At 56.8% G+C, this 22,616-nt stretch overlaps 1 protein-coding gene across 6 annotated transcripts in view; it reads right to left on the reverse strand.

The window, feature by feature from the left end:
• Positions 1-708: 708 nt before the first annotated feature.
• RREB1 (ras responsive element binding protein 1) overlaps positions 709-22,616 on the reverse strand; it is a 141,466-nt gene continuing 119,558 nt past the window's right edge. For 5 of the 6 annotated variants that reach the window (XM_082638472.1, XM_082638473.1, XM_082638470.1 and 2 more), the window contains 4 exons: positions 19,231-22,123; positions 12,361-12,525; positions 5,576-6,391; positions 709-4,081 (listed from right to left, as the gene is read on the reverse strand). In XM_082638472.1, the coding sequence (XP_082494598.1) occupies positions 3,570-4,081; positions 5,576-6,391; positions 12,361-12,525; positions 19,231-22,123 (4,386 nt within the window). In that variant the 3' untranslated portion in view covers positions 709-3,569. The remainder of the gene's footprint in view (positions 4,082-5,575; positions 6,392-12,360; positions 12,526-19,230; positions 22,124-22,616) is intronic. The other variant, XM_082638475.1, reaches the window with a different exon arrangement.

A 22,616-nucleotide genomic window follows, 5' to 3' on the forward strand; every position in this document is an offset into this window, starting at 1 on the left:
TCTCCTGGGGCTGGTGTGTGTATGGGGGGCCCGGAGGCCTTAAGGGCCAGAGCAATCAACTCTTGTCCTGCTGGGCCCTGGCGCTCAGAACTGTAACAGGGTCCACTCGCTGGAAGCATTTTCTGCAATCAGCTCCCCTGAACCCAGGTTCCTCCAGGGCTGCTTTGAGATCCACTCCCAGCTTAGAGGATTCGGGACTTTGTCCTCTTGCTGCTTTACGATGGCAGATCCCCCAAACACGGGTTCTGACCTGCTGTCCCCCAGCCCTGGGGTCAGCATCCTTTCCAGGCCACTCCCCTGTCCAGACCAACTCAGGACTCCCCTGAGTTACAGCAGTTCTCCACCCAGGGACAACTCAATCCCGTGTAACCAGGTTGGAGGAGGAGGGAAGACAAAGTGGATCCCGGGAGCGGCTGGCCAGAAACACAGCCCCTGGCGTCAGCGGTCGGTCGTGAGCAAGGACCGAGCTGCTGCTGCCGCGGCCCCAGAAGAGACCACCCTGGGCGAGCCAAGATGAGGGCACGAGGCAGCTTTTGAGAGATGCCACCCGGGCGAAGGCTCTCATGGCTGCCACGGGTGCCAAGCTGGCGGCGACAGGCCTGAGGTTCCCCCCGATGGCCACGGACACCAATGACCCGTCCCCAGCAGGCTGCGGCCTGGGGGTGGGACGAGCTGACAGGATCACAGCAAATCAGAGGACGGGCCATGTGACCGGCAACCTGCCGTTTTTAAAATATAACATTTATTGCTTAGATGGTTTGATACAGAACAGCTTTTCTTCTCATTTTGAATTTGGAAGTACTAGACAACTGAATACAGAGAGGAGCGAGAAGTACCAAAACCAAATGTGATTCTCTGTTCCTGTGGCATAAACCAGTTTTGTACATAACACGTAGCAGCAGTTTTTAAGTTCCCTTTAGAAAAATATGAATTCTACACACTTATTATTGTTTCCTGTTTAATGCATGGGCTGAAATCACTAGGATCAACTTCCTTCTGGAGGAAAGAGAGGAACAGAGGGTGGAAAGAACGGTGAAACTTCCTGAAACCGGCGTCCGGCTGTCACGTAGCTTCCCCAGGGCTGGTGGAAAAAACAGCCCTTTGGGTTTTTTGTTTTGTTTTCACAGCCGGGAGTTTCATGTAGTGATTGAATCTCAGCATCGTGTCCATAAATCAAAGAGAAAAACAAAAGAGAGAAACTTGCACCTCAAAAAACTTTTCAGAAGATCCATATATATATATTTTTTTGTAAAAGCCCTGAGAGAAGGAGAAAGAGAATCAAACAAATGTATAGAAACAAAGTAGCTGGACATGCAAACTAAGCTATGATTCACCCAGAGTTTAAACAAATCACAAATTTCACAGTTTAATATTGGGGGAGGGGACAGGACATCAAACAAATGATACATCTCTCAGCCTCACTAGTAAAATGTGGCAAGACCTCATCGACTACGAGGGTGCAGACAAGGCTAAATAAAGCTTTCAGTCGACGGCAACCACTGCGGGCGGCGGCCCCGGCTGGGCTGCGGCCTGGTGCCTGCTCCGTCTCGCCCCAGCGCAGAGTTAAGTCGTGGCCGCTCCCCACAACGTTCCGAGTTTTAGTGTGGAGAGCTGCGAAGAAAAACAACACACAAGCAACCCCAAGTAATAGCAACAACAAAAATAAGAACAATCGTCATCAGAAATCAAGGGATGAATGAACTGGTTTTAACCAAGCACACCACGCTTGGTAGGAAGTGCTGCAGGGTGGGGGAGTCATTGGTTCTGATTCGTGCTCACGTAGAGTGAAGAAAACCTTTTGAAACTGGTTCACACATCCCTAATGCAGTTAAAAGTCATATATACCTCAACCTTTTTCCTTTCACATGCAAAGAGATCACTTTTTCATCACGTCAAGAACACATATAGCTTCCTTTGAGGCCCGGTGGTTGGCTTTTGGCTACCAGGAGTTGGTGAGGAAGTGGAGAGGAAGGGGGTCCCTGCGGTGGACGCAGGTGTAAGGACAGAGGAGCCCTGGGGGCCAGAAAGGGCGAGGGTCCCGGGAGGGGTGGCACGGGAGGCCTGAGGCACTGAGGCTGGGGCGTCCCGGGCGTCTGGCGGGAGGACAGGATGCTGAGCACAGCCCAACTACAGTAGGATCTGTTTCTTTTCACTGCTGGCAGCTACAGTAAGGGGGTCTATTGCCTGCATACGATGCTCACGCAAGAAAATCCCGCCTCTGTGCACCCAGGGGTTCAGGCGATTCAGAAACTAGACACAACATGTTTATCTTCGAGCACCAACCCCAAATCACAGGAAGGTAAACATACACCTATTTTTCCTCTTCAGTCTCGCATGTGCAGTTTTATTACCAGTAGTAGTATTTCATCGCTCCGCGAAGGACAGGGCCACAGGCGGGTGAGGCCCGGGCTGGGCTTGGCAGGAAGACCGCGAGTGACAGGTCCTGCTGCCCGGCTTTCCCGGAAGCCCAGGCGTGCACCTCACCTCCTCTCCCCTCCCCGGCTGCCCCTCGGCCCCGCGGGCGGGCGGGAGGACCACACGGGCCCTGCTGGGTTCTGCAGTCACGGAAGAAAGGCTTGTCTAAGTACAGTAGAAGAGCCACTGCCCGGAGAGCCAAGGACAGCTGCGGGCAGACGCTCACGCGGGGACCTGGGGGCGGCCCAGGTCTCCCAGGACAAATATTGCCCATTTGTTTCTGCTGACTGCAGAGACCAGCAAACTGATGAACTACAAATAATAATAATAATAATAATAATATTATTAATACATATACCGAAAGGGGGGGGAATCAGATACATGACACCTATGCATGTTTTCCATCAGTTCAGTTGCCAGGGGAACTCTTCTCTGTCTTGAAACTTGAACAGTAATGGCGTATCTAACGCTGAGAGAGTGGAAACATGTACGAGGTCGAAGCTAGAATCTTTCCTGGTTTTGGCTTGAACCAAACTGGAAACCTTCATCAACCACATCCTGCAATATATTGAGGACTAAATTACAGCTCCACCATGTAGCAAACAGAAAAAAAAAAAAAAAAAAAAAAGTCTAGTTGAGAAATGAGCATCTTATCCACATTTCCTCTGGGAATTTACATGAAATTCACATCACTTTCTTCCAGTTATTGGCCATGGGTATCCAAGGGCATGTTTTTTTTTTTTTTTCCTTCTGTTTCCAGCTCACAGAACAAACGTTACTATCACAGAATTGCAAAAACAAGTTAACACACACCGAAACAGAAGGTAACGTTAATGCTTAAAAGAAAAGGTCCTCTCCAAATAATTCATTAAAATATTTGCTTTGTTTTTTAAGAAGTCATTTTGGGAAAACACAACACCCAAGACGACACCAAAGGGCTGGTAAGTAGTTAAGGCACTCGAGTCGCACGTGCTGCATCTCCGCATGGGTCTGTAAGGCTATGGCACTGAGCGAGGCGCCCGCCTCTCTCCCCACCCCCCCCTCCCTCCCCCACCCCGAGAGCTGAAGGGCACTGAGGAAACCTCGGGAAATATAGACTCAGGACATTTTGCTCTGCTGGCTTTCGTCTGTGTGCTGGGGGGCAGGACGGGCTGTCATTCCAGGCCCAGGAGCGAGGCGCTGTCGGCAGCGGCCAGGAGGGGGTGGGCGGGCCTCCTGCCGGGCAGCTCCAGCAGGTCCTGCACGAGGGCCGCCGGGCTCTCCCGCTCAGGGTCATCCGGGGACGCCTGCTCCTTGGGGCTGCCCGCGGCAGAGGCCCTGGGAGCACTCCTGCCGGCCTCAGCCTGGCCGGCACCCGCCGTCCGGGCCGCCGCCCTCTCCTCCCTGCGGCTGGCGTCCTTGGGGGCCAGGCTCTCCTTCCGGCTGCGGGTGACGGCCACGTGGTTGCTGGCGAGCAGGGCCGAGTCCGCCTCGCTCTCCGACACGGGGTTGGTGCCGCTGTGGGTGGACTCGCTCTCGCTGTCCTCCTCGCCTCGTTCCTCCTTGTCGCTGTCCTTCCCATGCTGCTTGGGGTGCCGGGCTTTCTGGTGGACCCGCTGGTGGCGAACCAGGCTGTGCTTCAAGGTGAAGGTTCGCTCGCAGGTCTGGCATTTGTACGGCCTCTCTCCTGGGGGATGAAGAGAGATTCACGGCTGTCAGCGAGGCCACCGGCACCCACCTCCCTGCTCCGCACGAGAGCAGGCGAAGGCCCGAGGGGGCGGGCCCGGGCCCGGCCGGGCCTCCCTCCCGTTCACAGGAAACCTAATCTGTCTGAACTGGCAAAACGGGGAGGGAGGAGAACGGAGGCCCACACAGCCCTGTCTCCTCGTCCTTCAGCCCAGGCTTCGCACATCTGATCCAGGAACCAGAGTCCCAGAAGCGGAACCTCAGGGACAACCAGACCGGCCTGGAAGAACCCAGCAGCGGCGTCCTTCCCAGGGTCGGGCACCATCGCCAGGGACCCTGCAGGGCGGCAGCTCCCAAGTCGAAGCTGCAGATACGCTGTGCTCTGACTCAGAGCAGCTGGGGCTTCCCCTCTCGCCTGCAAACACGGAGCTGAGAGCACCACCTGCCAGTACCCCAAGAATCGCCCTCTGCTGGGAGCCAAGCTCCGGTGCCCTCAAGTCCCAGCACAGGGCCGTGGGTGTGTGTGGGGGGCACGTGTGAACCTTGGCCACTGGGAGGAGAGGGAAGCTGAAACCAAGACACAGAGGAGCTTTTCTGTTTGGTGGGGGAAGAATTGCTTGTATCTTCTGGCTTCATGAGGACATCCAGGCGGCCTTTCTACCAAAACAACAGGCGCTGCCTTGGGGTTTGCAGCCTCAAGCCCAGAGGCGGTGGGCTCCAGGAGGAGCAAGGACGTGCCCAGGCAGCAGCCAGGTGACCGCCCCACTCGGCCCATCAGCCCCGCTGCTGCAGAGCCAAGAACAGACAAGGTTCTCGCTGCACGGCCGACCTAGCGCCTGCTGGCTGACGACGAATCCCGGGTGCCTCCCCACACAGGCCCCGGGCCGCGAGCCCCACGGAGCTCCGCCGCACCGCCTGCTCCGCCGGCCACACCCCCAGCCCCCCCCCCCCCGGGCCAAACCCACATTCTTCTAGATGCTTCTACCAGACAGGGCAGCCATCATCCCCATTCTAGAGACAGGACGACGGAGGCTCAGAGGGCTAAGAGGCCGATCAAAACGCGCTGGCAGGGGCCTCCCTGGTGGCGCAGTGGTTGAGAGTCCGCCTGCCGATGCAGGGGATACGGGTTCGTACCCCGGTCTGGGAGGATCCCATATGCTGCGGAGCGGCTGGGCCCGTGAGCCATGGCCGCTGGGCCTGCGCATCCGGAGCCTGTGCTCCGCGACGGGAGAGGCCACAACAGTGAGAGGCCCGCATACCGCAAAAAAAAAAAAAAAAAACGCGCTGGCAAACACCACTCGGCCGTCCACTGCACCAGCCTGTGCCCTCCGAGTGCTAAGAGCTGGACAAGCCCTTAGAATTCCTAGCTCACCCGGGCTCTCTCCCCGCTCGGCAAGGGCGCCCTGCTGCCCACGGCGGCTGGAGGACGGGAACCTGGCCGGCTCGCCGCCCCCTCGCCCCCGCCCGCAGCCCTCCCTCGGCCCCGCCCCCTCACCTGTGTGTGACCTCATGTGCCGGGTCAGGTCCTGCAGGGACCAGAACCGCTTGCTGCACACAGCGCACACCTTCTTCCTCTTGTCCGCCTTGCTGGCCACGCTCCTGGGGGAGTCTGTCTTTGGCTTCTTGTCGTCCTCACTCCTCTCCGAGGGCTTCTTCTCGGCCAGGCCCTCCCCATCCCCGTCCGAGGGGCCCTCGGCCTCCTCGCTCTGCTTCTCCGCGGGGGCTTCGGACACGGCCTCCACCTGGTCGGGGGGCTCGGCGGCCGGGGGCTCGGCGGGCCTCTGCGGCAGCTCGGGGGCCGTGGGCGGTGGCGCTCCCGGCTCCCGGGGGGCCGCGCTCCTGTCCCTGGGCTCCTCGCGGCCGTGGGCCTTGCGGTGGCGGTTGAGGGTCCCGAGGAACTTGAAACTCTTGCCGCAGACATGGCAGGTGTGGCGGGCGTGCCTGTGGTCCTGCGCCGCCGGGTCCCCACCGCCGCCCGCGCCGGCCTCGCCCTCGGCCAGCTTGAAGCCCATCAGCTTGCTGGCGAGGTTGAGGTCCAGGCTCTTGTTGCTGACCGTGTCCTCCTCGGGGCTGTCTGCGTCCTCGTCCCACTCCTCCTCCGCGCGCTCCTCCTCGGGCTCCACGTCCTCCTCGGCGCCCCTCTCCTCCCCGGCCATCGGCGTGGCTGCCGCCGGCTCCGCCTCCTCCGCCGCAGACTCGTCCGGGACCGGGCTGGGCTCGGCTGCTCTTTCCGGAGTCGGCAGCTCGCTCTCCCGGGAGGTGAGGTCCAGCACTTCGCCGCCCGCCGATGCCTCAGTGTCCGACTGGCTGTCTGCGGAGCAAGCACGGGGCAGGCTGAGACCCGGGCCACCAGACACGCCCCTTCCGAGGGCTCGCTCGTGACCCACCCCCAGGGGGCCTGTCTCCCAACCCCCGCCAGGACTTCTCTCACCCAAATCCCCCTCACCCCTTATGTCCCTCAAGGGCCAAGACGAATCTGGGGTTAATTTTTAAAAGGCAGAAGGAGCAGCCGCACACAGGCTGGGGTCACAGGGTAGCTGCGCCTGCAGCTCCCGGCCTCCCTTCTCTCCCCCCCCCCCCCCCGCACCATGCCGAGCCAGCCCCCTCCACGGGCACACACACGGATGCTTGGGGCCCCCAGGGGCAGCCAGACAGAGCGACGGCGAGAGAGGACAGCTGGCACATTCCAGAGACTCGCAGCACGAGGGAGGTTGAGGAAGCTGAGCCGTAGAAGTTATTTTCCAGTGCAAAGAGGTTGTGTACACATGCAGCCTACACAGGCCCGCCCCCCCAAACACAGTATCTGGGAGCGCCTCACAGGAAGTGGCCCAAAGCGAGTATTCTGTGTATGTGGTACATACACATGCTCCCGCCTGATGGGTGGTTTCCAGTAGAGGTCCCAGGCAACAGGAGACGCATGCACATCTGTATGCACACCTGCAGGCCCCCCTGGCAGCTGTTAGGACCCCATGTAGGGAGTGGAAACATTTCCTGTCTCTCAAGTGGTTCCTACCTGTCCAGTCTCCACAGCAAAACCAGATGTGGTCAGGCCACCAGTTTCTATCAGCCTTCTTAAGGGCTGGCCTGGTGGTAACAGTATCAACGCCAAAGAGATGACGGTATTTATCAAAAGCACCATCTCCTCTCTATTCTGGTTGAACAAAGTCTTAGCCAGTATTTTATTATGTGCTCTGATAGTGAAGCTAAAGCTTGCTGAACCCGACTATTAACAACAGATGCAACGGCCAATGGACTACTGTGGCATCAGGCTGATAAAATTCGTTATTTCATGGCACATATGTGACATGCACCTCCCTCATCACGCCAGGTCTCCGATCACAAGTTCACACATCTAACCTGAAGTCTCACCTGATGAGAGCAGACCACCGCCACACCGACCCAGGCCCGTGGCTCTGAGTCACAGGCTCCACGACTCGCCACCAACGCAGCCCTGGGCTGGGGGCGAAGGAGCTGCACCAGCCCTGCCACGGTTACACTGCCTGGGGCTCTCGGCTCACCTACAGCAGTCTACACGGCTCTCCCACTTTCCTTCTCTTCACTGGTTTTATTCTGACTACTTTTTGGCAACCACTATTTGAGTATCTTAAAAGGTTTCAGAAGGAAACAAGTAATTGTGGGGTGAATATAAAATTTCTGAATGAAATTCTGACAATTTAAATGATTTCTGACAATTATCCAAAAGATGAAAGGTGATGACCCCTGAGACATGCACACCAACATCAAGGCCATAGTCCAGGGGAAAAACCAGCTGCTCGTTTTCTTGAATCACGCAAATGGAGAGCACCTATTAAATGGCTTTTGGTATAAACTCCACAATAAAAAAAATACAGAATGCTTGGTTTCCTATTTGTTGGTTCCGTGGGTAGTTACATTAAAAGCAAAAAAAAAAAAGACAAAAAACCCCCCACAAAACGGCGAGGGGAGGGTTGATCTCTGGTTACTCCCTATTTGTCCCAGTATACTCTAGGCTGTTTCACTTAATTATTAATTTTTTTCCACCAAAGAGCATGGATTATTTAAAATTTCAACTGTAGTAGGATATATTTAAGATGATAAACTTTGGGGGGAAAATTCACAGTGAATTCTGAAATTAAACCCAAGTAAAAATACTATGATAATACACTAAGATCAGATCGTTCTGACTCCTGGGCCCTCCCTAAGTGTGGATAATGGAGAGCTCACCCTAAAGGCAATGGGAGGCCAACTCGCTTCCTCTGAGGAGTGGAGAGGGCTTGCTGCGTTCTACCCAACGTCCACTAGGGGGCGTGTTTTAGCAGGGCAGCTGGTGCCCTTCAAGTTCCCAGCAGCACCAAGGGCTCTTCTCAGCAATTCTTGGGAACAACGCACTTAGCCCCCTCTGTCTCGTGAACACCCGCCTTACAGTGCCAGGTCCTATCTTGACCTCGTCCTCCGCAGCTGCTCACCCTTCTGAGTGCAGGTGGCGGAGCTGATGACTTTTGTAAGCAATGCGGCTTTAAAAATGTGTTGATTTGGGGACTTCCCTGGCGGTCCAGTGGTTAGGACTCTGCTCTTCCATTGCAGGGGGCCTGGGTTCGATCCCTGGCCGGGGAACTAAGATCCTGCAAGCTGTGAGGTGCAGCCAAAAAAAGAAAAGAAAAGAAAAGAAAAGAAAAAGGGAGGGAGAGGGGGAGGGGGAGGGAGAGGGGAGGGGGAGGGGGAGAGGGGAGAGGGGAGGGGGAGGGGGGAGGGGGAGAGGGAGGGGAGGGGGAGGGGAGGGGAGGGGAGGGGAGGGGAGGGGAGGGGGAGGGGGAGGGGAGGGGAGGGGAGGGGAGGGGAGGGGGAGGGGGAGGGGAGGGGAGGGGAGGGGGAGGGGGAGGGGAGGGGAGGGGGAGGGGGAGGGGAGGGGGGAGGTGGGAGGTGGGAGAGGGGAGAGGGGAGAGGGGAGGGGGGAGAGGGGAGAGGGGAGGGGGGAGGTGGGAGAGGGGAGGGGGGAGGTGGGAGAGGGGAGGGGGGAGGTGGGAGAGGGGAGGTGGGAGAGGGGAGGTGGGAGGTGGGAGGGGGAGGTGGGAGGTGGGAGGGGGAGGTGGGAGGTGGGAGGTGGGAGGTGGGAGGTGGGAGGTGGGAGGTGGGAGGTGGGAGGTGGGAGGTGGAAGAAAAATGTGGGTCCCTGTCAGCCAGTCCCCCATTTGTGATGCTCATCTAAGAAAACTGCTAAGAGGAAGCAGACAGAATCTGAAGGCACTAGTAGATAAGAAGCCCAAAGCTCCTCCGATGCAATGCGCAGTGGCGCAACAGTTAAGTATCTACTGCTTCCTAGAAATTTCGCGTCACCCAACTGAGGTGACAATGTACTGACCTCAACGCCTACCTGGCTGGGCAGGGGCACAGCCTCCACTTTGTCTAGACCAGCACTCCCCGTGGTGCAGTCCATGCCCGTATGTGGCCTTCAGGGCCGGCAAGGGGGCCACCACTGAGGGACAGTCTTCAAGTGTCCACGTTGGGGAATTAATTCCCTGGTGGTCCAGTGGTTGGGACTCGGCGGTTTGACTGCTGTGGGCCCGGGTTCAATCCCTGGTTGGGGAAGTGAGATCCCAAAAGCCGTGCGGCGAGGCCAAAAAAAAAAGTCCATGTTTACACTGATTTGAAAAGTCACATGCAGGTGCCCACAGATAGGAAGGCTCCTACAGGCGTCGTCTGAGCAAGAACCAGGAGCATCCCCTGAGGGCAAAGTGGGCCAGGGCACCTCTGCCCACAAGAAAGTGAATCACAGTTTCAGCCTAGCTTTGACCTATCAATATGTCCCTTTCAGCTAAAACTGCCCCCATCGGAGCATCTTCAGCATGCCTTTAGGGGAAAATCTAGGGCGCATTTTTTTTTTTTTTTTTCTTTTTGCGGTACGCGGGCCTCTCACTGCTGTGGCCTCTCCCGTTGCGGAGCACAGGCTCCGGACGCGCAGGCCCAGCGGCCATGGCTCACGGGCCCAGCCGCTCCGCGGCATGTGGGATCCTCCCAGACCGGGGCACGAACCCGTATCCCCTGCATCGGCAGGCGGACTCTCAACCACTGCGCCACCAGGGAGGCCCTCTAGGGCGCATTTTTGTGAGACCTTATGCGATCGAAAAAGTCAGACCTACGTTGCAAAACATGTGCTGGGATTTTAAGAAAATGCAACCTAGGCATATAAACCTAGAAATCCCTCAAGAACTGCCTTGGTCATTTCCTGCCTTTGTGTTTTTACGGTCTTTCTCCAAAGCCTCACTTTTAACTTCATGGGAAGGAGCCGGAAAGAAACCTTCACTCCATCCATCATGCTCACCTGGTTTAAAAAAATTCCCCTTGAAAGCACTGAAATCCACCGCCCTGACCCTCCTTCTCCCCATCTTACCTCTCAGCCCTCTTTCTCACCATGGATTGTGACCACACTTAAACCAAACCTTTATTTTTCTCTTTGCTGGTTTCACATTACAACTCTCACTGAACTTTCTTTTTCCAGAGGCTTTGTCCCTTAAAGGAAACCTACACAACCTCCAGGCAGGGTCAGGGCAAGGAGGGCGCTGATGGGACTTGGACAAACAAAACTCATAACTGCAATTTAAAAAGTAAATCCACCCACCATGAAGATGTGGGCTGCACCGAAGCTAAGATGTAAGTTCTGTTCAGCTTTGCGCCTGCAGGAGCCCTGGTTTTGGTGTTCCTTGATCATACAGATCAAGATGCCGAACCCAAAGTATGCATCCAGCACGTGGCTGTTACACTTTAAGACTTGTCTGCCAGCGTGGGAAACCAAGGGCTCCCGGCGGCCACCTCGACTATCAGCTGCTTTCCCTCCTTTGAGACCGTGATGGGCTGTGAGGAGATGGGCTGGGTAGACGTGATGTGGCAGCTGACACTCAAACACCGAGACGGGTCATCCCAGTGAACGTGTGCTCTGCCAGCCTCGCCGCCAGTTTCCTGGGGTTGAACAGCAGACCACCCAGCAACCTCGGGCTCGAGGGCACCCAAGTCACGGCAAGATTCCGCGGGACCTGTACGTTTCTCTTCTCCAAGATCCTGGCAAGTCACGTGGACCTGGACGCTGGAGGGGGGGTGGCAAACTGGCCTATGCTTTTATACCCCGAGAGGGTCTGGGTACACCACAACCGAGGGCCTGGCCGTTCAAGGGCTTGTTTCACTGGGCTCTGTGGGAGGTGTGGGGCAAGAGCACAGGGCTCTGCACCAGCTCCTCTTCCTGGAGAGGCTGCCCGTTCACGGCACCCCTCTCCCCCATAACTGGGACAAGGACAAGGGGGCCGGGGCTGGGGTTGAAGCCCGACCCTCCAGTCCACACTCACAGACAACACAGCCCCCAACCCACCCAAGTCTGAGGGGGAGAAGCCCGGACACAGTCACAACCCTAGAAAAGCACAGTTGGGGGGAATCTCCTCGGATTCAGAAAAGGGGGAAACGTCAAGCTTTCAAGATTTGCCAGCCTGAACCCATACCTGCAATAGTTATTCAGCACTGGCCAACCAGCCCTGTGTCTGAGTAACCTGCAGCAGCCGATTTTCTGTTTTATTTGTTTTGGGGGGTGAGGGACACAAAACCCCAGCAGTTGGAGATAATGGAATATATTGAATAGAGGACACGAGTAAATACAGAAGCTGTAAGGGAAAAAAAGGTGGCAGGAGACGCACGGGGCAGCTGTTAATTGCTCTATAGGGGCCGGAGGAAGGAAGCACATATCAGCACATGAGAAGAATACCCGGATTCGGGTCAAGCAGAGATGTGATTAAAGAAAGGACATGCAGAGTGCTTTTTCAAACAAGACGAAGTTTTTTTTACTGGGAAAAAGAGTTATTTAAAAGAAAAACACCCCACCCAGCCCGGCCCCTCCCTGTTGAGGGTGGAGCATCATCACTAGTTCCTGCAACACCCTGACATCCGAGAGGGCCCATCCCTGCTCTGTAGGATGCGGCAGATGCTGGGGTTTGAGAAGACAACACCCGAGTAGTTTCACATCCCTTTTAGATGTGTTCCTATGCAGAGCTGGACTGTGCACCCTCCTGCACAGCCCAGCTCCACAGGGCAAAGGGCAGGAACAGGCATCTGGGGTGGGGGGTGGGGAACAGATCTTCTCTAGCAGCTCAGAGAGGCAGCCTGGGGCGCTTCCGCGGCCCCCATACCCGTCCTGCTGCTGGGGCGCCCGCAGGCTGCCTCAGGGTCCTGCAGAGAAGGGGAGGCCGCCAGCCGCCGCGCGGCGGCCCGGCGCGGCCAACGGGCTGCTGCGGCGCCCTCCTCTCCGTCACTTGGAGGTACTACCTGTACCATCACGGGCTCCAACACCACTCTCTTTTGACTGGGGGATAAGCCCGTTTCTTCTCAGGGAACAGGCGGTAACTCCGTGTTTGCGCAACTGGTGGCGTTCACAGTTAGATTTGGTGGAAAAGAAGGCACCGCATGTTTGACAGGGGAAGGGTTTCTGACCTGAAGCGGGAAAAAAAATACATGTTTATCTGGCTTTCTACTGCAACGAAAAAGAAAAATCGCTTTCCATTCGTCCTCCTGGGATCGCTGGCATTTGTCCAACCTCCCCCCCCACCGAACCCCTTTCTTTTAAGAAAATAAACAAAATACATTAAAAAAAAAACACACAACACTGAGAACAGCAGCAACTCAAATGATCACCTTCCCTCATCCTGAGTGGGATGAAAGATTTGTCTTCAAAGTACTAAAAGTTAACAATGAAACCAAGATACACATCTGAAGTAAAACAGTATTACAGTTACAAATCTCACATAATAACTACAACAACAAAGGTGAGTGAAGGGATCTGAGCACAGCAGGAGAACACCGAAGTCCATCACAGAGAGAAGATGCCTGCGACAGTCTCCAGCCTGGCAAGTACCGTGCACGTGGGGAACCGAAGGGGATGGAGGGCAACGCCCGGGCCTCCTGGAGGGATCCTGAACCCTCTGGATGTCTCTGGGGTCCGGCCCTCCCTCCTGGACTGCAAGTGCTGAGTTCTGACTTCCCGGGATGCCTCCTGTCTGACCTCTGCCCAAGGTCACTGTGGTCCTAGCTGGCAAGACAGGGGAGGTCAGCTTGGCACACGAAGGTTCTCTGTCCCCCTTGCTCTAAGCTCTTGCTGGTGGTGCGAGTCTAATCAAAGCCGCGTGCTCCACTCAGCAGCCCGCGTGTGATGCTGAGTCACTGAGCGGCCCCTAACCCCACCAGCCCCACAAGTGGGCCAGCTGCCTGTCCCTCCACGGCCTTTATCTGCTCTGACTGGCCTCCTCTCCCCTTCTTCCATTTCAGGCTCCTCAGCACCCAGTCCGGTGTCTGCATGGACGGACGAGGGGGCGAAGCCAGGGCAGACCACAAGGACAAAGAGAAGGCAAGAGGAGGGACCAGGGGAGGGAGTGGGCGGGCACCAGGATGGAGAAGGCGTGGTTATCGGCTACTGCATCACTGGAGTCTTCTATTTCCCCCCCACCCCGAGTGCCACATTCTAAGGTCCCGGTTTCTGATTTTACAGGGAAAAGGTTTCGTGCACCAACAGACAGGACTCATAGAGCTGCAGCCAGCACGGCTGTCTCATAACCCCAGGGCTGCCACGATCACACACACACCTCAAGACATGACAGGCATGTCAATCAGCGCGGTTCCCTGGAAACACTAAGGGGGGGTGGGGCTGGGCTTCAGCCTTCCATTCAGGTTTAGACGAGCATTAACGGACCCCAGAACCAGCGCAGGCACACAAGTCCAGGCACCCAGGGAATGAGCAGCGTGGGCCTGGAGCCCAGAGTTCTCAGGACAAGAAGGACTGGCACTGCCAGCCGCACAACTCTGGGGCGCCATTCGCACAGAGCACACCACGGGTGACCCCGAATCCCCACACTCCAAGTATGAGCATCAGCAGTAACCAAAGAAAGGGGACATCCACTTCCACCTGAGCCATGGTTCCAGATCACTGGCAGAGGTTTTTAAGAACACAGATGCCTAGAACCATCAAACACCACGGAATTAGAAGCCTGGGAAGGTGGAATCAGACATGCAGAAACCGGGCCCGTGCACCTCTAAGGAGCTCCACTTGGGCCCGAGAGGATGAAGTGGAGAACCCGACTGCTTCACAAAGCTTGTAGGTGTTTTGTGCTAAATTTATAAAAATGCTCACATTAAAAAAAAAAAATCACATTTTGCGTGAAGACTAGTTGTAAAGCATTTTAATGTTTTTTTTTGTGCACCCTTCTCGCTTTTCACTACAAGTTGAACATAATGTTTAATAATTATTCAGGCTGTGTTAAGTAAGAAGAAACTACTTTTCCTTTAACATTTTATTGTCAAAAGGCAACATCACAGCTTCCCTGAGTCAGGCCAGTTTGAAAAACAAGAGAACCAGGCTCGAGAAGAAAACAAGTCAGAAGCTGTGACGATGACCTGTGATCTGGTTCTTGATTTCAAATAAAGCAGTTAGTTTCTTGCTTGTTCCCCTTACATGATTTACTCTGTAATTTTCACACTGGTAAATGCTTCACTTTTACAGCTGGTTTGAATAGCCAGGCTGATGTCCCATGATGATGAGGAGTCATGCTAAGGTTAAATGTAGAAAACGATTCAATGACCTGAAAGTAATGTATCCAGTTAGGAAGATTCCCGAAGTGACAACTAACAGCAGTCTTTAAAAGTTCCCATTTCACTGCATAAGTCGCACATTTTACATAGCAGTGTGCCCTCCAGACTGCATGGACAGGGGAAAACAAGAGCGCTTTGACTATTTTATGATCATACAGGTTTCAGAAAAACCTTGCTGGCTCGTAATCTATGTGGAAAGTATCCAGTGATTTTATTCATCTGGTCGCAGCCACAGAAGACTGTCCCGCAGCGGTGTTTCTAAGCGCACCTGTGAGCACGAGGAACCACCCCTGCACCGAAGGCCCATGATGTCCTTCCACCACACCCCGCGGTGCCAGCCCGCAGCGTTCACTCCCACAGGACAGTCAAGAAACAAAGAAAGAAACTCTTCAGGAGACGCCGCCGTCTGCAGGCACCGGGCAGGAAGGAATAAGGGCCGAACGACCAGAGCAAGTCTAACGGCCGCACACCCTCAGACGCCTCTCAGTACCCACCCCGCCCCCGCCCGGGGCACAGGCCTCCCTCTGTCTGTCTGTCTGTCTGTCTTTCAGGATTTGGCAGACGCAGGGCCGGCCAGGTAAACGCTTTCAGAGCTGCCCCTTAAGAAAGCTGGAAGCAGCCAAACACGGCTGGTGTCAGAAACGCTTCCACACTGAGGTGCATACATCTCACGGGTCTCAGCTCCGCCACTGGTTGCCTGTGAACAGTGGGTGGGAGAGGTGGGTGGGGAGGGCCCCAGGCTGGCAAAAAAGGGCAGCAAAGCCAACCATGAGAGAGTGAGCAAGGCAGGGGGCCAGGGATGTCAGAGCGGGAGGGCACCTCAGCATCACAGGTGCCGACCCGTCCATTCCACGAGGAGGAAGATGAGGAAGGGGCTGAAATGGACCGTTTTCTGTCACTCTCGCCTCTACTTGTGGCCTCAAAAAACACACGGGACGCTCACGAGGGGGAAAGGCAGGAAGAGTGAGCCATCCTCTCCTAAAGAGGCAGCACTCTTCAGGCTGAGAAGGGGAGGAGCCAGGATGGTCCTCCTCAACGGGATGCCGGGGGCTAGCAGAGGAGGGGACGGAGGAAACTCAGCTGTGTGTGGAGATCACGCCAGGATCTCACGCAGTACGCCAGCAGACGCCAGCTTCCTCCTAAGACGCGATTCCTAGAACCTGAGCCACGCAGAGAAAGGGCTGAAACCACGTGCCCCTTGCCTGAGCAACAGTGAACCCCCGGCTGGACACTTAACACCTGGGCTACTTAATGCTGCCCATTTAGGGGGCGGGGTGCACTGGAAACATGTCTGTGAGACGATGTATAGACGCTAGAATTCTTTGCATTCGCTGAGAGGTTGGGAAGGCCAACTCTCAAGATGCACAGTTTGCTTCAATCCAGTTTAAAACTGGACACCACTCAAAAGCTTCTGTCTGGAATGCAGCTAGTGTTTAACACTACCACCCCGGCCCCCCTAGCCTCTTCCCTGTGTAACGAGGTTTTACAGGGTCATTTCAGAGTCCATGTTTAGTTTCTGTTACATGTGAGCCTCAGTCTAATTTCAGCATTACGGAGGGAGCACCTCATAGGAAGCCAAGAGCCGGGCACTTGGAGATCCCACAGCAGAGCCGTCTACCAGGAAAAGCTCAGTATGCAGGAAGGGTGGGCAGGTCACATGATTTCTCAGGCTCCGTCCAGCTCCAGCACTGTACCAGACGTAGCCGAGGGCGTTATAAAATTACTAAATGGAGCTAATGCTGAGATTGTGCTGGAAGCTGAGGCTATGAAAGAGCAAAGGAAGTTCACTGAGCCCCACGGGCGCCAGCGTTCGACCAGGTCTAAGCGTGTGGTTAGCACCGTCCCACGGTCACAAAGTCTCTGGTCAACAGCTCGTGGTCCACAGCCGTGTTCCACCTTGTCTCAAAACACTTCCCAATCTTCTGCGTTGGCACGTGTCAGGATACGGGGGGGGGCAAAAGAGGCCCGCCCCCTCCATCCTCAGACGGAACCTGACCCTGGCTCCCACCCCCAGCGCTACTGCGCGTCCCCCGAATGCCCGCAGGCAAATTACTCAAGCCCCCCTAAACCTCACTGCGTCATGGCAAGATGGGGACGACGTGGCCCTCGTGGCCTGGTCACCAATACTAGCTCTGGAAGGGTTCTCTACCCGCCCGAATGCGCCCCTCAAGAGAAAAAGCCTGCGACCCCCCGGCAAGGACACAGGATGTGAGGGACGGGGCGGCAGCAGACGCGGCCGTCAGGGGACAGTGACTGTGGGGGGAGAAGCGGCAGAACATGTTCACACCTACACCTGCCCCCGCCCCCCGCCCCGTCTCAGACTAACTCCCATCTCCTGTGCTCCGTTCCAAGGCCACCAAACTTTAAACCAACGAGGACGCTTCGGCGTTCAAAAGGAGCTTCTATCAGGCACCTGCAAAGACGCGGCACGGCCCTTGAGAGGAAGTACGGGCGGCTCAGTCCTCTCAGAGACTGCTGGCTGCAGGGAAGAGAACAGGGCGCGGAGAACCAGTGGTACCTGCCAAGCACAGGGCTCCTGGCTGGAGCAGCGGTGGGGAGGCGGTGCTGGCATCACACCCAGACCATCCGCTTGCTCAAAAGCGGTAACGGGAATACTCACTTCTCCAGACTGTGCAGGAGACAGACACGTGCCACCCAAAAAGGGCGGCAAGAGGGACTGCTGTGCGGGGCACCTTCTCTCTAAGAAGCATCTTCTTTCTGAACTGCTTTCTTCCTTAGAACTGTTCCCTTACTTTGTCAGGCTTAAATGATTTCAAACGGAGAGAAAAATGACAGCCTGAAAATGCAGCACAGACTCTACGATTCCGGTTCTCTAGGTTCTCTGGCTCTCTAGGAATTCTGGTTCCTGTTAAATGAGTCCTCCGTGGACGGACACCCCTAACTGATGCCTGGGTTTGAGGCCCCACCACGCCGGAAAGAGATGTCGTGCCCACGTGGCAGCCAGCCTCAGACAGACCCTGCAGTGCACCACCCCTCCCCTCTCCTGCCCTGCCCGTCTCCTCTGCACTCGCATTGCCCAGGACAGCTCTGCCATCCCCTCCCGATGTCCCAACTTTTTAGGAGAAACAGCCTTCCACGGAGGATCCACCCTGCGTGAAGCCTTTCCACCTGGATACAGAGCGTGGCTCCCACCCAGCCCCCGCCAACCTTCCCCTCTCCACACCGTCATGAGCCTCTGCTCTACCTGGGGTTGCCAGAGTTAGCAACTAAAAATACAGGACGGGGCTTCCCTGGTGGTGCAGTGGTTGGGAGTCTGCCTGCCGATGCAGGAGATGCGGGTTTGTGCCCTGGTCCGGGAAGATCCCACATGCCGCGGAGCGGCTGGGCCCGTGAGCCATGGCCGCTGAGCCTGCGCGTCCGGAGCCTGTGCTCCGCAACGGGAGAGGCCACAACAGTGAGAGGCCCGCGTACCGCAATAAATAAATAAGTAAATAAATAAAAATACAGGACACCCAGTTAAATCTGAATTTCAGATACACAACAAATAAGTTTTTAGTATATCCCAAACAGTGCACGGAAGATATTCATACTAAAAATTATTTGTTGCTTATTTGAAATTCAAAATTTAACTGGCATCCTGTATTTTATCGGGCAAGGCTGTACCATACAATTCTTTATTCTGTTTTAGGTCCTATCAATTAACATTTGGGTGGTGATCTCCAAAAGGTTAAGGATCTCACCCAATCTGTCCTTAGTTCAGAGATGTAAATTTTGAATATGCAGCTTGAATATTCAGTAACTCATAATTAAGATGACCTTAAGATGACACTAAGTTGTAGGGTCAACTGACTACTAAGTTCCTGGTATATAAAATTATTTAAAGTGTATTTCTTATCCCAAACTTCTCTTTAAAAGTCAATGTACAAAAACATTTGAAAAATACTTTGGGGATATCTTTTTGGCAACTTAAGTCTGTTACTTAGAATAATTATATTTGCATGTTTCTCTCTGCAACAGCCAACGACTTTAGTATAGATACAAAATTCTTTAAATTCTAAAGCTACTGTGTCACTGATGCTCACGATGGACAGGGGAAGAGGTAATCGCCTTAGTGAACTGGAAGGTAACTGCAGAATTTGCACTGTTTCCCTTTATGAATACACAGCAGTCAAAAGAACTTCACAGAATGTCTGCAATTTAAAAAGCTGCCTTGAATGCAAATTCTTCTGCCAAAGTCCCGGTTCCCCTAGCTGCCTCCTGTGCATAACCAAGTAGATGATAATGCCTCAACCAAGCAGATAATGCCTCGACCACGTGAGGGATGCGATGGCCCAAGACCATCTCACCTAAAAACACCCTGCCTGACCCTTCCCTTCACCAGCAGCCCTCGGAGGCCCAGCCAACGGAAACAGGCCATTCTGGTTATACGAGCACACAGGGAAAAACTCTCGGCCCCAGCAGGCAAGCCCCTGCTTCTGAGACTGAGGAGGAAGAGAAGCTAGGAATGGGGAGGCGGGAAGAGGGCCCCTCCTTCGACCCCGCCCGTGGCTGCCCCTCAGCCCGGCGGCTGGGCCACAGCCTGCCCGGCCCTCTTACCCGTGTGCGTGAGCATGTGCCTCTGCAGGGAGCTGGCCCAGGGGAAGACCCGGGGGCAGTGGGGGCAGTTGATCTTCTGCAGGCAGCTGGCATAGGAGTTGCGCTTTGCCCTCGGCAGCTTGTCCTCCGGGGGGCTGCCCTGCTCCTCATCGCTGGGCCCGCTGTGGTCTGCGGCCACCTCGTCCTGAGCGTCGTCCTCTGCGCTCTGCAGGAACGGACTGAACTTGTTGGTGTCCGTCGTAGCCAGCATCTTCTCGATGCTGGCGAACTCCCCGCTGGAGTCCAGGTCCACCCCGCCGCTGGTGCGCGGCCGGCTCCTCGTCCCCCTTTTCCGGCCCCTCTTCTTTGACACGCCAGCTGGTCCCTGCTCAGGGGGCGAGGCTGCCTCTGGGCTGGGGGCAGCAGGGGGGGAGTCACTGGATCTCTTCCTGCTGGCGACATCGGTGGTGGCTTTGGAGACGGCGCCCCCTACAACGTCTGCAGCTGCAGCGTTACTGCCAGCGCTCGTGGGCCCCGGGTCAGCCACCTTGGTTTTCAGCAAGGTGGGGGCCGAGGACACGGATGAGATGATCTGGGCGATGGAGGCCAGCGGGGGCAGCTCTTCTGTCACGGGGGGCTTTGGCAAAAGCAGGGGGGGCTTGGGGCGCAGCGGCCGCAGCAAGGCTGGGCTGCTTATGAGGGTGGCGTTGCCCAAGAGTGGGGAGCTGTTGACCAGGGCTGAGGAATAGATGGGCACAGCGAGCTGAACGGAGCCCTGCAGGGGCGGAGCCGGGGCCTCCGGAGTGCTGGCGGCAGAGGCCGCCGCTACGGGGGCCACGGGCTTTTCCAGGACCCCGCTGGGGCCCAGGGTCACCGGCAGGCTGGGGCAGGCTGGTGGACAGGGAGAGGCCTGCTCGTTGCTCGCGGGTTCCTGCTCAGGCTTCTTGGCTTCCCCGGGAGCGGCCGCGTCCTCGTCTCCTCTCCTGAAGCTCTTGGGGATGGACAGGTCGATGGGCTCCATGGAGCAGTCGTACGGGGCCGAGGCGGAAGGGTTCAGGAAGGAGGCCGAGTTCTCCTGCTTCACTTGGACCAGGGCCAGGCCCTTCTGGGAGAAGTCCAGGGGCTCGTTGAAGTCCCCCGCGAAGTTGCTGGCGGGCTCCACTTTGACCGCAACGTGCGGGGGCAGCGGCTGGGCGGGGGCCCCGTGACGGAAGCCGTTCTGGGGCTCCAGGAAGGCGGCCAGGGGCTTGCGCTCGCCCAGGGCGGCGCCGCCCTCCTCCACCCTGCCCGGGGCCTCGGTGGGCGCGTCGGCGGGGCCCAGGCCGTCGGCCGCCAGGACGTAGCTCTCGATGTCGCGCTCGGGCACGTGCAGGTGCTGCTTGAGGACGTGGTGGATGCAGTTGCGCTTGGCCGAGAAGGCGGCGCTGCACTCCCTGCACTCGAAGGGCTTGCGGGCCTTGGGGCAGCCGCCCAGGCCGCGGCCGCAGTGCGTGCGCATGTGGATGCGGAGGGCGCGGTAGTGCTTGAGGTCCTCGCCGCAGAGCCGGCACACCGTGTCTGGGGAGCAGAAGGCGTCCACCATCTCGGCCGCGCTGCTGGTCACGTACTCGATGTTCTTCTCGATGTCCTTGCGTGTGGCCTTGAGGTGCTTCTTGCGCAGGTGCCGCTCGCAGTTGGCCTTGACCGTGAAGGGGTAATGGCAGATCTTGCAGATGTAGGGCCGCTCGCCGCTATGCGTGCGCAGGTGGCGGATGAGCGCGGCCTTGTCGGCGGCGATGTAGTCGCAGATGTTGCACTGATAGGGCGAGATGCCCAGGTGCGAGCGCACGTGCGCGCGCAGCACCCCCGAGAAGGCGAACACCTGGTTGCAGAAGCGGCAGGGGTACAGCACCTTGCGCATGGCCGGCGTCTTCTTGCCGCCGGGGGCCGTCATGATGGCCTTGAGGTCCCCCTCCGTGATCTCCTGCTTGACCTTGGCCTCCACGCTCAGGGGCAGGAGGGCCTCGAGGATGCTGTCCTGCTCCAGCCGCGTCTTCATCTCGGCCTGGCCCGGCAGCTCGAGGCGCGGCTGCTGCAGGAAGAGCTGTGCGGCTGTGTTTGGCTGCGCCCCCGACTGGGACTGCGGCAGGTGGGCGTCGGAGGCCGCCTCCACGGAGCCCCTGAGGAGCTTCAGCGGCGGCGGGGGCAGGCTGGGGCTGATGCAGCCCGGGGAGGCCTGCTGCGCGTTGACGAGGGGTGGAGGCGTGGAGGTGGCCACCACCGTCCGCGGTGTGACCAGGGGCTTTGGCTTCAAAGGGGGCATGTGTTTGAAAATGGCCTGTAGAGGGGCAGCGGGGGCCTTGGACAGAGGCGGAAGACTGATCTGAGGGGGGGCCGAGGCTGCCATCTTCAGGATCTGCTGGATGTCCGCCAGCTCGATGGCTGACTCCCCAGAGATGGGCTTGACCACAATACTGCTGTCAGGCTGGATGATGAAGCCCTTCTGGAAGGGCTGCAGGGACAGATGCTTCATGCTCTCCTTGGTGGCCGGGAGGACGGTAAGAGACCCGCCCAGGGAAGCAGCTTCGAAAGGAGACAGACTCAGCAAGTTGGTGCAGCCAGGGTCCTGAGGTAGCTGACACTTGAGTGCCTGGAGCTGTATTGCTTGGTTGTCATCCGGCAGTGGCTCCTCGGCCAGTGCAGGCCTGGCGTCTTCGATGTGCTGCAGGCCCAGCATGGCCAGGAAGACCTTCTGGTCGGGGGCGTCACCAGGCAGGGCCCTGGCCTGCAGCTGTTCCCGTCCCTGGTCGGCAGTTACATGGGTCTGCTTGTGCAGGGTGAGCGAGGAGAGCATGGGGAAGGCCTTGTCGCACGTGTCGCAGACGAAGCGGTGCTGCTCACTGATGCACCTGCGCAGGTTCGTTTCACACCAGGCCTGCATGGAAGCCGGGCGGGCGAAAGCAGGGGAACAGAGAGGAGCATTTAGAAATATCACCAAGCGGCACAGCTGCCCCGGCACCCGGCCCTTCTCCACGGCACATAGGGTGCCCACCTTCCCCTGCTCGCCAACTCCCGGGCTGAGTAAGGAAACCAGCTAAGCATCTTACGAATTCATCTGCCCGATGAATGACGCCAATCCCCAGGATGTCTCGGCAGAGCAGCCCTGAAGTACGGTTAAGTAATAACGCCACAGAGGTAGCATTAATCCTCTCTTTAAAAATGGGGGCCTTGCAAGCCTAACTGATGGCAACTACCACCATCAGTGAAGAACTGGCTTCCGCTGTGACTGTGGGGGAGGAGGCTGCCTGGGAAGGGGCACCATGGGGGAGGGGGCTACATGAGCGTACACACATGGGTGCGTACACACATGGACATGTGCATATGCACGTGCACACATGGACGTGTGCACATGGTCATGTACACGTGGA

This window comes from Mesoplodon mirus, assembly GCF_964341445.2.
Source record: "Mesoplodon mirus genome assembly, chromosome: 12".
In the NCBI taxonomy this organism is placed as follows: domain Eukaryota; kingdom Metazoa; phylum Chordata; class Mammalia; order Artiodactyla; family Ziphiidae; genus Mesoplodon; species Mesoplodon mirus.